The sequence below is a fragment of the Cibotium barometz genome, chromosome 47 (genome assembly GCF_041138505.1).
Source record: "Cibotium barometz isolate CiBa-2024 chromosome 47, ASM4113850v1, whole genome shotgun sequence".
Lineage (NCBI taxonomy): Eukaryota > Viridiplantae > Streptophyta > Polypodiopsida > Cyatheales > Cibotiaceae > Cibotium > Cibotium barometz.
Window position 1 is genome coordinate 20,993,891 of NC_141092.1, and position 14,914 is coordinate 21,008,804.

Sequence of the window (14,914 nt, forward strand, 5' to 3'; positions counted from 1 at the left end):
CTCATTCACAAGACGGTCAAAATGCTTCCCTATCATTTTTGACATAAAATAGTCATTTAAAAACAGGTCATAAATACAGTTCCTATAATGAACACTCGTCTTTCACATTGTTCCACATCTGCCCACATTACTTAATCTATATCCAATTCATATGTATACCCATTCTCATCCAATCACATCATTTTTCATCTCATCACATCTTTCCTCATTTATTCTCATCCACTCGCATCAACCCATATTCACATCTCATCATATCACATTCATTCACATCTTATCCATTCATATCTACCCCGATCCACATCACATCACATTACATTCATTCGCATCACATCTCATGACATCACATTACATTCATTCGCATCACATCTCTCCCAATTCACATCACATTACATCTCATTCATTCACTCACATCGACATCACATCCTTTCATTCATTCGCATCACATCTCATTCATTCACCTCCCAATTCACATCACATTACATCTCATTCATTCACTCACATTGACATCACATCCTTCCACATACACATCCGCATCCATTCTTCCACATGCATATGCACATCCACATCCATTGTTCCACATGCACATCCACATTCATTCTTTCACATCCATGTCCACATTCATTCTTATTACATCACATCATATTTTCATCTTATCACATCCTATCACATCCCATACACATCTTATCACATCCATTCACATTCTATCACATCCTATACACATCTTATCACATCACATACACATCTTATCGCATCCTATTTTCACCTTATCTCATCCATTCACATGCTATTCCCATTTAATAGCCTTTTCTAAGTTAATCCCGATAATGGAACTTTTTCTAAATTTCTACCATTTGCTTGACCTAATTAAAGGTTCTTTTTCTCAACGACTATTTCCATATTCATTCTCAAATTTTCAAATGAATTATATTCAATATTCCTCTTTTGAATAAAAGAATTCATGGGATTTACAGAAATCAATTCTATCCATATTTCCACTTTTGATAAATAATCATAAATTGAATTATACTAAAAATTCCTCTTCTTCTCATTTATTTTCTTGGATCTCAAAAACCATGGGAATTCCTCTTTTTGCATTTAATTAATTGTATTCCAATGTCATGGATATTCCTTTTTTATCATCAAATATTTCTCATAAAGTAATTTCATCTAAAATAAAATACCCATTAATTCAATATGCTAGGAATTTCTCTTTTCCTATCTAAATGATGGAATTCCAAATGTCATAGGAATTCCTCTTTTACCATTTAAATATTTCTCATAAATTTATATAAATTTTATCTTTGAATTTAATTAAAATACTCATTAATTTCACTTTTATAATAAAAAAATTTCATTATGCATCTTTCTAAGCATAGAAATAAAATTTAATGAGAATAACACTTTTATAATTTAAAAAATTTCCATTATGCATCTTTCTATGCATAGAAATCAATTTTAATAGTTAATGTCAGTGATATCCATGCATATTCATAGGTGAATATGTACATGGAGTAATTAGAATATTTCTTTTAGATGCAAAAATGTTGGGAATTACTCTTTTGGAATAACATAAAAATAAACTTTCTTTTTCACAAAATTCTGGAAAATTTTACCATAACCTCCTTTGTATGGCAGACCATTTCTCACTTTTATCATTCTTTAATTGACTTAATTAACCCAATTTAGATGTATAGGACTCTAATCTACACAATTTTTAAAATTCAAAAGAGGAAACAATAAGAAAAGTGTAATTAATCTTTTAGTTAATCTTTCTAGGATTAAGAAAGCCTGGAATGTAAAGAAGAGAAGGGGGTGGCCTTTTCCTCAAAGGCATAGCATTTGAATTTAATTCAATCAACAGTAACACATGAAAATCAAGAAAACCATAGATTTAAAAATCAAACAAGTTAGACAAATTAGCTTACATGGATCTTGTAAGCTTTCCTTTGGCTTGAGGGATTGAGGATTCTACTCTTGTTTGAAGCAAGAGTGGCCACCAATTCACTTTGGAGAGGATTAGGCCAAAAACAATTGAATTATCAAGAAATTCAATGTAGATGGCTTAGGGCAAGAGTAGAGTAATAGTGCATAAATACCATTAAGCTTTTACAAAGGGAGATGCTTCTATATATAAGAAAAAGTGAGCCTCAAACCAAGCGAACTAATTCTAGAATTTTCCATATCAGTTTGGTCAATTTTTGACTATTTTTGGGTCAGTTCAGCTTACTTTTTGGATCTAGTTTTGAAATAGGAGAGAGGAGAGAAAATATCTCATTTAATTGATTTAAAATTGGGGATAATGATAAGAAAAAGGTACAAAATTCTATTTTTTAAATCTTTTCTTTGGTCCTTAGTCCACTCTTCATCTTCAATTTATCTCGTCCCTAAATTTGGATTAATCTTATTGGTCCATAAGAACCTTAATCCAAAATTTTTAAAAAATCTAAACCCTTAGGCTAAGGTCTTTTGTGCAGATTATAATTTATTTCTAATGCACCTTAAGAATTTCTTTTTAAACTTTTGTTTCGAGGAAATTTATTTTAATAGGATATGATATTTTTCTATCCAAAGATATCTAAAAATTGAATTATCTCTCTCTAGAATATTTTCTCTCTCTAGGCCAAAACAGATAGAAACAAGATCTTTTATTATTTAAAAAAGGGGATTGATTACAGGGGAAGAAACAGGACATCTTGAGGGGATGGGGAGGAATCTTACATCCTCTCCCACTTGAAAAAACGTGAAATGTCCTCATCTCACAAAACTGGGGATAATCCCGCATCAGTTTGGCTTCTTTCTCCCAGGTGGTGTCTTCAAAAGGATAGAACTTCCATTTGACTAATAATTCTCTTAGAATTTTGTTCCTGAGAACCTTCTCTCGAACGTCAAGGATTTCTTCAGGTTGGAGTTCCATCTGCCCTTGGGTTAAAGAAGTGAAGACTTCATCATTAAGCACATGATTCGGGCTCGGTACATACTTCTTAAGTAGGCTGACATGAAACACATTATGTACTTTGAGATGAGGAGGCAGAAGAAGTTCATAGGCTAAGTCACCTACTTTCTTTGTAATCAGATATGGCCCATAGTATCTGGGGGATAACTTCTTGTACTTCCCAAGCGATAGAGAACTTCTTTTGGGGCGTATTCGAATGAAGACCATATCTGCTTCTTCAAATTTTCTGTCTGACCTCTTCTTATCTGCATATTGCTTCTGTCTATCCTGGGCAGCTTTTATATCACGGATTGACTGCATCTATTGCTCCATGTCGTCAAGCATCTGTCTAAACATCTCGACCCTAATCAATGGGTCGGACCAAGTTAATGGTGTTAGGCAGTCTTGTTCCATACAGAGCTTTGAAAGGGCTCATCCCGATACTTCGGTGATAAGAAGCATTGTAGGCGAACTCGACTAGGTGCAGATAGCTTAGCCACTTCTTGGGTTCCTTGCCAACAGCATGACTGAAGTATATCTTCAAGTACTTGGTTCACCCTTTCTATTTGACCATCGGTCTCGGGGTGGTAAGTTGTGCTAAGCTCCAAGAAAGTTCCTACTGCTTTGAAGAATGCAGTCTAGAATCTTGACGTGAATTTGGGATATCGATCACTTACTATTCTCTTGGGATAGGCCATGCAATCTGAAGATTTCCTTGAGGAACACTCTAGCCACATCCACTGTAGTGTAGGTTTCTTTTATTGGAATCACATGGGAAACTTTGGTTAGTGTATCAACTACCACGAAGATGGAGTTGTAACTTGATTGCACTGAAGGTAGTCCAATAATAAAATCCATATTGATACATTCCCACTTCATCTGGGGGATGTCTAATGGATGTAACTTCCCATGCATTTTTACTCTCTCGACTTTGACTTTCTGACATATCACGCATTGACGTACATGGTTAAGTACATCCTTTTTTAGTCCAGGCCAAAAGAAGCTTTTCTTTACAGACATGTAGGTCTTGATGAAACCTGGATGTCCTGCTATAAGACTATCATGGGCTTCATTCAAAATTTGACCCTTAGTCCCCTCATCATTGGGAATGCATAGCCTACTATTATAATACAAATTCCTTCATGCAAGCTGTACCCTTGAACTCGGTTCAACTCCTGAGGAGTTTTGCTTTCCTGCACAAGTAGGGTAGCAATAGGGCCAAAGAATCTATCCTACATGATCTTCTCTCTTGCTTCAATAATCAATGGATTTGACACTACTGTGATTGCAAGCAAGGAGGCTTTTTTGCTGAGGGCATCTGCTACCACATTTTCTTTGCTTGGGCCCTACTTGATTTCAATTTTAATGCTGTTAATAATGTCCATTGTTGGAATTAGTTAAGTGTTCTAAAAATGTGTATTTTGTCTTCCGATTTGTAGGCCTCCTATAGGGAGTGGTTACATTGGTATCAAAGCCTACTCGTCTCTCTTTCTCAAGAGGAGACTTGGTGTTTTGAGATTGGAAGCATACACAGACACTTGACTCAATGGACAGCCAAGGCAATCCTTTGGAGGTGACAAATTCAAGAGGTCAATCAAGTGCTTCAGGTGATTCTGATGCATTGCTTGGAAGGCACAAACCTCTTGAGAGAGGTTATGATAGTGCATTCATGGGACAACCATCCCATGAAAAATAGCCTATGCATGAGAATGAGCCCAATGCATTGAGGGCTGAATTGGAGTACGTGACAACGCTTTTGCAGGCAAAGGAGCAAGAGCCAAAATTTTTGCATGAAGATCCCCATGTACAAAGTGTCATCGAAGCAAGGAAAGCCGATGCTATGGTGGATATGACCTTTGAGTCCATGGCTCGTGAAGTGGGCAAGACGGCAAGGGAGTTGGCACTCTCTTATCTCATTCGCAAAGGGTGATCTCAAGGAAGGAGAGGATGGAGAGTCAATATGCAAGAATCGACCTTGTTTAAAGTAGGGAGACCCAACATCTCAACGGCTGAGATCTTTTATACACTAGGAAGAGGTATCAGTAACTTCTCACCATGCATCTACTCCTCATGGGACAGGAGGCAACAAGTATGCACGTGCATGTTGGAGCTAGTGGGCGACATGATGGCCTTGTGGATTCAAAGAATGTATATCATGGAGAGAGTGGTTGGCATGCAAGCCAAAGGACTTTACCCATTGAGTTGTCTCGTGGTGAGACATTGCATCATTTGGGAAGGTCACATGCCTCGGGGCCACATAATCATAATGCACATGCCACCGTGCCTCTTGAAACATCTTTGATTGCCCATGAAGCCCATGCAGAGAGGACTGCCCCATTGGATAAGGGGAAGAGAAAAAGAGAAGAACATGTACCACATCCCAAGAAGCTCAAGGAGTACAAGGCAGGGGATAAGTCCATGAAATTTGATGCCTTTCATGGAGAGTATGATGCCTCTAAGGTGCTAGCTTTTGTGGCACAGTTTGAAATTGCTTTTAGTGATGAGGACTTCACTGAAAAGTCCAAAATTTGTCATGCAAGCATGTTCTTAGGGGACAGATGCCCATTGGTGGATCACTGAAAAGACCACCAAAGATCCCATTTGCACTTGGCAAGAGTTTAAGGACAGATTGAGGTAACTCCCTTTATGCAACTCTTTGAGGATGAAAGAAAGAGGAAGTTCTGCTCCGGATTGCAACCAGCTTATCGTTCGGGCATTGAATTGGACCCGAAACACACTCTTCACGAGCTCATAGCATCTGCTCTTGCTACAAAGCAATCGGTGCTTAAAATTAAGTAAGATCAGGGAGGTTCTAAAGGGCAAAGAGAGGGATGTCCCAAACCTGCAAAAAGGTGGATAGCCACCTAAAAAGAGCTTTCAGGAAACCCAAAAAGGGTGGTAAAGCTGAAAGAACCCCATCCAAAGACATTTCACCAAAGAAGAACAAGTTTGGCTTGACCCCCGAGCAAAGGGAGCAATATGCCAAAGAGGGAAAATACTTTTCTTGTGGTAGTAAAGAGCACATGTTTAGGTAATGCCCTACCTGCAAGCAAAAGCATGAAGACAAGCCACCAAAGGTAAATGTGCATGCTATACCCGATGTGCAGGGTACCACCGAGCACGATGGCAAAGAGAGAGTGGTATGCAAAGCTTGGAGACAAATCAAGGATCAGCCCACCCTATTCATGTTTGATGATTGTACAACAAATAATTTCATCTCTACATAAATGGCAGCCGCCTTGGGCATAGAGATTGGGGACATGGGACCCCAAATTGAAGTAGAGGCAGCTTTTGTTGGCAAAGAGGTGTAGGTCAGCCTCTTATTGGAAAGTTGCGCATTCATATATAGAGTTATTTGGATCATGAGCATTTCTTGATTGCCCCACTCAATGGATGTGATGTATTACTTGGCAAGCCTACATGATCAGCTTGAGCCTTGTAAAGAATATAAAACTAGCATGATCACTTCTGTGCATAGAGGCCACATGCCTGTTATTGATGCAGGCAAGGAAGGGGATTCCATCCCAGTTGTTTCTCACATCCAAATTAATAAGGCAATGAAAAAGAGTCTTTCCACGTACTTGGTTTTTGTTCATGATGGACAAAATTGAACAAAGTAATGTGAATGTGGATGTATTGACTAAAGATAGGCTGAATTTTCTTAATGCATGTAAAGATTTCTTTGCTGATGCATTTCCAGGAGAACTACCACCTGAGAGGCCCGAGGATCATCGCATAGATCTTGTGCCAAGTAGTTCCCCACCTAACAAACCCGCATATCGTGTGAGTGTTGCACAAAAAGAGGAGATTATGAAGCAGGTTAATGAGCTCTTAGAAAAGGGTCTGGTTCAGGCAAGCTCCTCACCCTTTTGTTCTCCCATACTTCCTGTGCAAAAGAAGGATTGATCTTTCTGCATGTGTGTGGATTATCGAGCTCTAAACAAGCTCACCATCAAGAACAAGTTTCCAATCCCACGCATAGATGATATCTTGGATAAGCTTGATGGTTCGGCTTGTTTCAGCCGTATAGATTTGGAAAGTGATTACCACTAGATTCGTGTGGTACCCCAAGATGTCCATAAGATTGCATTCAGGACAGCTTTTGGATTGTATGAATTCTCGGTAAAATGCCTTTTGGCCTTACCAATCCGCCGGCAACATTCAACCGTACGATGGACAGGATATTTTGACCCCATCGTAAGTTCACAGGTGTATACTTTGATGACATCTTGGTTTTCTCCAAGAATGAGGAGGAGCATAAGACTCATTTGGCTACAGTCTTTGAAGAGTTGCGAAAGCATAAACTCTTCATAAATGCTTAAGAAAAGTGAGTTCTTCCTCTCAGAGATACACTATTTGGGGCACATTGTATCCAAAGAGGGTGTAAGAATGGATCCTGCTAAAATTGAAACCATTCGAAATTGGCCAGAGTTGCAAAATGTAGATCAAATACGTAGCTTTCTTGGGTTATGTTCATACTATAGGTAATTCATCAGGCATTTTGCCAAGATTGCCTCGCCATCGCATGATCTTACTACAAAGAAGAAAGCCACCTTCAAATGGACTTCGAATGAGCAAGATGCCTTCTTGCAACTCAAAAATGCTATCATTTGTGGGCTCGTGTGTTGATTGTTCCCGATTTGCAAAAGCCATTCATGGTGGAATGTCATGCATGTGGGAATTGTATAGGGACTATCCTAAATCAAGAGGGTCATGTAGTTGCTTAAGAAAGCCGTCGATTGCATGATGCCGAGATCCATATGGACATTTATGAAAAAGAGCTCTTGGCTGTAATTCATGCCTTGAAAATATGGAAGCATTATCTTCTTGGGGGTAAATTTGTAGTCAAGGTCGATCATCAAAGCTTGAGATATTTTCTATCTCAAACAAAGCTTTCGGAGAAGCAAATGAGAATGGCAAACTTTCTTTCCATGTTTCATTTTCAGATTGTACACACTCTGGGAACGAAGAATCTGGTGGCAAATGCTTTGTGTCTTATATAGCTATAATTTCAGTGGCCTCCAATGGGGACTTATCTTCCATGCGCGATTTGTATCATTCAGATGATGCTGATTTTTCTCATATATGGACTGATTTGATGGCTGGTCACTCACATGCCTCTTATATGATCAAAGAGGGTTAACTTATGAAGGATAACCGCTTATGTGTGGTGAAGGATATGCATCCACCAAAGGTTATGGGGGAATGTCATGCTCCACCTTATGTTGGTCATAGAGGTATTTTACCTATGGCACGCATGATCGAAAGATATTTCTTTTGGCCAAGCATGTGTATAGACATTGAGGCATATGTACGCGCATGTATTACTTGCCAAAAGGTGAAATTTGATAGGCAAAAGCCTCCAGGCTTGCTTCAGCCATTGCAAGGTCACAAGACAAGCATAAGAGTGCTGCTGACAAGCATAGAAGGGACATGCAAGTCAAGGAAGGTGATTGGGTATTGTTGAAATTTGAGAAAGCTAGGCTTCCGAAGAGGCCAAGACGAGAGGGATCATATCCAAAGCTTTCTATCCTCAGCTTTTACAGGCATATCTTGAGGCTTTTCAATTGAGGACAACTATTTAGAAGCCTGGGGGGGCGTCACCATTTGGTCCATCTTCATGTCTGGAGCCACTCTTTTAGGATTGTTACTCCATAGAGCGGCTAGATTTGTGCCATGTTCACATGGGGCCAGGCTGGTGTCCCATGTGAATGGGCCAGTCTTTTGGTGTCACATGGATGGGAGCTAGATTCATGCCACCCGTGTGTGACCCGTACTGCGTCACATGGATGAGAACCAGTTTTTTGCCACTCGTGTGTGACTTGCTTCGTGCTGTATGGACGGGAGCCTGTTGGTGCCACCCGTGTATGGCCAGGATGGCATCTTATCTATGGGATTGTCACTTCATAGGAAGACCAAGACATACATTCATATTTATGTCGCGCTAGTTTTGTGCCCAACGGGAACTTTTTGTACAAGTTTCATGAAAGGGAGATTTCGTCCATGTGCACATGCATTTATGATTGCATGCATAAACTTGTTTTTGCATGATTTGTTTGCATGTGTTTACTTGTTTTGCCGTGCCAATACACTGGGCGGGGACACCCCCAATGTACCGTGGGAGTGCTGCTTGCTGACACATTGGTGTGGCATGTGAACAGGTGGTAAGTATTACCATTTTGGCCCTTCTAAAGTGTAAAATTCATAAACATTAGTTAACTTTAATGTTTATAAGTAAATGTGTTCACACACATTTAAAATTTGGTTCGGGCAGTTGCCCATAAGCTAACCTTTGATCAAAGTTTAATAATATTTAAAGAAACTAATGCATGGGCAACTTCTCTTTCCCCACACGTGGAAGATATGGAGGGGGTGGTTAATGAAAGATAGGTGACTACAGAATTGGGAGAAATTTTAATTTTTGGCTATTTTTGCACCCGCCTACTGTACCTACCTGTAGACTATACCCGACTATTGTACCTATGCTTTACTCGCCTGCTATACCTGCCTACAGATTGTACCCGACTGTTATACCCGCCTGTTGTACTTGCTTGTAGATTGTACCCGACTGATGTACCTGCCTATAGACTATACTTGGCTATTATACCTGTGTTGTACCTACTTGTAAATTATACCTGACTACTGTACCCGTACTCTTACTACTGTACCAAGCTTGTACTTGCTATACTAGGACTTGTACTTGTTATACTTGTTATACCAAGATATGTACTTGTTGTACCAAGCTTGTATTTATTGTACCAAGACCTGTACTTGCTATACCAAACTTGTACCTAATGTACCTCGTGGATTGTACCTATTGCTGCTCGTGTTGTACTTGCTGCACCTATGGCTCTGTACTGGGTGGACCTGACTGCGTGGTGAAAGGAAATGCATCTCCATTGACTCTTACTACTACAAGCTATACCAGGTGCCTTGTATTTCTTATGTGTAAAACTAAAATTTTCTAAATTAAGTTCAAAGATTTCTTTAAGTTTTGTGTAGAGCAGGAACAAAGCATGTTTATGCTAACCATACTCAGGAAGCTTTCCTAATTTGGATTGTCTACACTTCATTGACAAGTATCCAATTGTTTGAGTTGTATTCACTCCATGTGAGAAGAAATCTAGCCTATTGGCTCATGACACTTGTACATATAAATACTCCAAGAAATACAAATGTATTGAGGGGGGGGAGGGGGCTTTCCAGTCCTAGTGTTAGTGTCGAGTGTTCTTGGTCATTTACAGTTTTTATGTTGTTAATAATGTCCATTGATGGAATTAGTTAAGTGATGTAAAAATGTGTATTTTGTCTTCTGATTTGTAGGCCTCTTGTAGGGAGCGGTTACACTCACTTCATTCCAGTGAAGAAGACCATTCATGTAGATCATATGGCAAGATTGTTTATTTAGCAGATCTTCAAGCATCATGGATTACCCAAATCCATTGTAGGGGATAGAGATCCTCGGACTACCAATTTCTTTTGGAGAGCACTTTTTGACAACATGGGGACAAAGCTCAATTTTTCTTTGGCTTATCATCCTCAACAGATGGGAAAAGTGAGATTGCCAACCTCACTATATTGGATATGCTAAAGTGATGCTCTCGAAGAGCGAAGGATCAATGGAAGAAGTACTTGCCATTGGTTGAGTTTGCCTATAATAACATTGTTCACTCTTCGACAAGCAAATCTCCTTTTGAGATTATCTATGGCAAACCATTATTGTTGCCTATTTTGAAGACCAAGGAAGAAACCTTCCATGGCAAAGGAGTTTATTCAAGATTTGGATAAGGCCTTTGCACAGGTTTGGAAGGCTATTAAGACATCTCAAGCCAATCAAAAGAAAACTACAGACAAGCATAGAAGGAAGGTCACTGTAGACAATCATTGGAGGATACATAATGCCTTCTATGTCAGTTTATTAAAGCCATATATACAGGGCTACCCCCAGAGGAGCATGTATTGGAGGATCCACCATAAGTAGAAGAACAAGAAGAAATCTTACAGCCAGAATAGATTGTATTCCATCCAGTGAGAAAAAGAAGAAGGACAACGGCAGTCAGGAAATTCCTTTTAAAGTTTAAGAAGTATTCGCCTATGGATGCCAGAAGAGTACTTCAAGGACTATCCAGACATTTTTCAAGCATATGAGGAAGTAGTTGGTCTAGATGTATTTAAAGTACAGGCTTGATTGATGTGTCTTGAGATCAAGACATATTTAAGATGGAGGAATTGTAGCCCTAGCCCTCTTCATTGTATATATGTTTATACTGAAATGAAATTGATTATTATCTTGCTTATGTAATGATTTTTATTGGACATGCTCTAGTTTGGGTGGCAATGACACAAGAAGGCCCAAGGAGCAACATTTGTATACGGGAGGCAACGATGCCAAAAGACCCATATTGTTGGACTTTGTAGTCAGGCGGTCATTGCGACTAAATGTCCTAGATGACTATCTTGGATTTTGCAGTCGTGCGGTCATTGCGACCAGATGGCCCAGATGATTGTATTGCATATCATAGTCAGGCGATCAATGTGACCAGATGGCCCATATGACTATTTATGACTCTCAGGCGGTCGTACAGACCAGATGGCCTTGAGTGGAAGTCTGAGAAGTCCTAGTGACCAGATGGCTTAGCACGGTTTCAATGAAACCACACATGACAATCCATGAACAGGAGGATCAATATTTGTGCATTGCATACCGATGTATGTCTGAATTTCTTTGACTTTGTGTGCTATTTTTGATGCATGGACAATGCTTGGATCTATGGCATGTGATAGTCCACTAGGTTCCAAACTACCTAGCCAGTACTACATGGAATACCAAGTAGACGCGAATGATGCATACTTGTTTGTTGACCAGCTTGTGTCTAGTTTTTGCAGAAGGTGAGCATGCATTTATTTTGTAATCCCTCTTTTACAGGCTATGAAGAATATGTACCATCAAGAACAAGGACATTGGTCAAAGAAAGGCACAAAGATGTTGCCACAGAGGAGTAGAAGGCACCACATATATCAAGAAATACTAGATGCACAAGAGCACCAGATGGGGCTAGTACTGTATTTGTGCCACAGTTAAGGACAAATGTGATATAAGAGGGAGGGAATGTAACTACTTCGTCCTCCATGCTCTTTTCACATAATAGAACTCATGCTCAGACACATGGACAGGATGATGGACACATGGAAACAGGGTTCCTAAAGTTGGAATTGAAAAACAGCACTTGTTTGGGTCAAAAAGTAGGAAAAAGCAAAAGTCAAACTTTGTTGACCAAAAAGCTATAAGCCACTTTTTCAAAAAGCAGCTCCAGGGCCAAAAAGCAAGGCCCTAAAGTTAAAATCAAGAACTTTAATTACTATTAAAACAAAAGCAAAAGCCAAGTGATGAAAACAATAGAAAAGCATGGTAAAAGCAAGCATCCACTCAAGTATTTAAAGAACCAAGCACCCTCTTGGTGGATCATAGAAAAACTTGGAGGCTCATAGAAGAAGAAGGTGGAAGAACTCCCTTGGGAAAAGCAAGAGCCCTATCTTCTACATCACCTTTCTACCTAGCCTCTACCAGTAGCCCCCTTTGCAGCACTAACCACCGCTGCTCCATTGTCCCTGTGAAGAAGTAGCGCCCCCTAAAGCTACCTGTCGTCACCTGCTCTTGGTGTCATCGTCGCCTAGAGCCAGTTTTTGCTGCCTGCCGCCGTCGCCATTTCCACCACTCCAGAGCCGGGGTCTTTGCCTCCTGTTTGCTAGATTTTCTATTGCCTGCTGGTTGCCCGTTTGCTCCTCCACCACCACCTATTGGCTGTTGTCTGACTCTTCCATCAGCAACTTCTTTCAATCGCCTTCTTTGGGAGGAAGGTTGCTTCCATTGGAAGAACCGCCACCTCCTTCTTTATTTCAATGAGAAGATTGGATTGAGAAGAAAGAACTTTTTGTGGATACTTGAGAACATCAGTTGGATTCTTTGGATTTTGGTACTAGCCCGGTGTAAGTCTCTTGTGGGTCATCCTCGAGGTGAGCTCGACATCTGCTATGTTGTGCCTCGACATCATCGACCTCGGCCCAATTTTGACATCGACACTTTGTTTGATATTATATCCATATATTGTATTGGTCCTGGCATGGAAAAGCCTGTGGATTGTTCTTGAAATAAATTCTTGAAGAGGCGGGGCATGTTCCCCGCTCAATGTGGTGTACAGTGTGAATCCCCTATTCCCATCTTTCTCTCCCCCTTCTCTCTCTCTATCTTTATCCTCTTGTACATGTGGTGGCATTTGTTACTGCATGGTCCGTTGGGCTTATAGTGTTATGAGAGCAGGATTTCTCTTGAAGAAATCTTTTATGGAGTGATAGAGCCATTTTGAGAGTTGAGGGAGAACCAAGGGCCTCAAGAAGGGAACAACTTTGAAGTCAACCCAGGACATCCAAAAGAGATTCAAGGCCGCCAGTTTTTCTCTCATGAGACTGTAGTCATGACATCAGCCGAATATCAAGAATTTCAAAAGGTATCTTCAAGATGAAGAGTTCCTAGCTTGGAGAGCCAAGAAGGAACAAGACTACAGAAGAGCCCAAATGTTCGAAGATTTTATCAAAGATCAGACCATCGAAGGTGAAGGTGTGGAAGCCGCCAAAGCCTACCTATGAGGTAAAGGGGTTACAAAAGCTGAACCTCTATATATGCCTTGGATGGTGGGCAAATCAAAGAGTGAGACTCAAGACTTGTTCCAAAAGAAGAAATTCAAAGGGATTCGAATCTCTCAAGCAAGAAATGAGCCACAGGAAAAGAAGAATAAAAATGAGGATAAACCCCCATTGTACCAAAAGAAGCTATCCCGCAAGCATCTTGAGGATTATGTCAAAGAAGGTAAATGTTTCCAATGTGGGAAGAAAGGACATATGGTTGCAAAATGTCCTGATAAACAAAGCCAAGAAGCCAAACTACCCCAAAGTAATGCTTTACCTAAAGAACTTCAACATCAAGACGATACTCCACCAGAGAAGAGGCAATCAAAGCTTGGGACAAAGTGGCAAACCAACCCATACTTATCCACTTTGATAGCGGTGCTACCCACCACTATATCCATCCATGAGTGGTTGAAGCCATGAAACTCCCTCTGGATAGGTTGGGAACTCCTATTACAGCAGGTGCCGCTTTTGAAGGAATGTCAGCCCAAAGAGACTCTTATTTTGGGAAAGCTCTGCTTATTACAGATTGGGGATTATGTGGATCATGAGAACTTTGTAGTTGGTAAAATTGGACATTGTGATGAAATTTTGGGTATGCCTTGGCATAAGAACATAGATCCGGCCATTGATTGGGTTGGAAATAAGATTAGGTTTCCTTTGAAAGGCAAGAATGTAACTTTTGATGTAGGAGTTGAGGGGAACTCCATTCCACTCATTAGTCATGTACTAGTTCCTAAAGCAATAAAGCAATCTATTTCCTTGTACTTGATATTTGTAAGAGATCCAAAGGAATCTGAGAGTGATGAATCACTTTCAACTCTTGATCATGAAAGGAAAGACTTCTTAAGGAAGCGTGAGGATTGTTTTGCAGATACTCTTCCAAGAGAGCTACCTCCAGAGAGATCGGAAGATCATAAGATTGACATCATGCCCGGAAGTTCACCTCCTAATAGACCTCCTTATCGAGTAAGTTAAGGTGAAAGATCCCTGCCCCCTCCGCGCAACGGATTCGGGGGTGCTAGCAACGGAAGTAGCACTTCTTGCGCGGGGCAGGATCCCTCACTCGGGGCCTCGCGCCCATGGGTATCCGGACAAGAGACTAATCCCTTGGTTCTTCAAAAACCAAACCCGGAAAAACTTCCCCCTACTGGAAAGCACGAGCGATTCCTCCAAAATAATTGTACTCTAACGTAGTCAGTGTCATTACTGACCAAACTGATCTGACCGAACCTTTGAGTCACTTGGTCATATCAAGGAAGAAACTTGCACTTGGATCATAGAAACCAATGCTTTTTT

At 40.2% G+C, this 14,914-nt stretch overlaps 1 protein-coding gene across 1 annotated transcript; it reads left to right on the plus strand.

Moving 5' to 3' along the window:
- The first annotated feature begins 13,618 nt into the window (after window positions 1-13,618).
- LOC147611493 (uncharacterized) lies at window positions 13,619-14,593 on the plus strand. The gene is made up of 2 exons (XM_086784909.1): window positions 13,619-13,796; window positions 14,055-14,593. The coding sequence occupies exons 1-2, from the start codon at window positions 13,619-13,621 to the stop codon at window positions 14,591-14,593; spliced, it is 717 nt and encodes a 238-aa protein (XP_086641035.1).
- The last annotated feature ends 321 nt before the right edge of the window (window positions 14,594-14,914 follow it).

Bases quoted from the DNA above. Each gene is read 5' to 3' on its own strand.
- LOC147611493 (XM_086784909.1), top strand. From the start codon at position 13,619: ATGGTGGGCAAATCAAAGAGTGAGACTCAAGACTTGTTCCAAAAGAAG. The intron at 13,797-14,054 runs GTAAATGTTTCC...CCCTCTGGATAG, and splicing joins TGAGGATTATGTCAAAGAAG to GTTGGGAACTCCTATTACAG.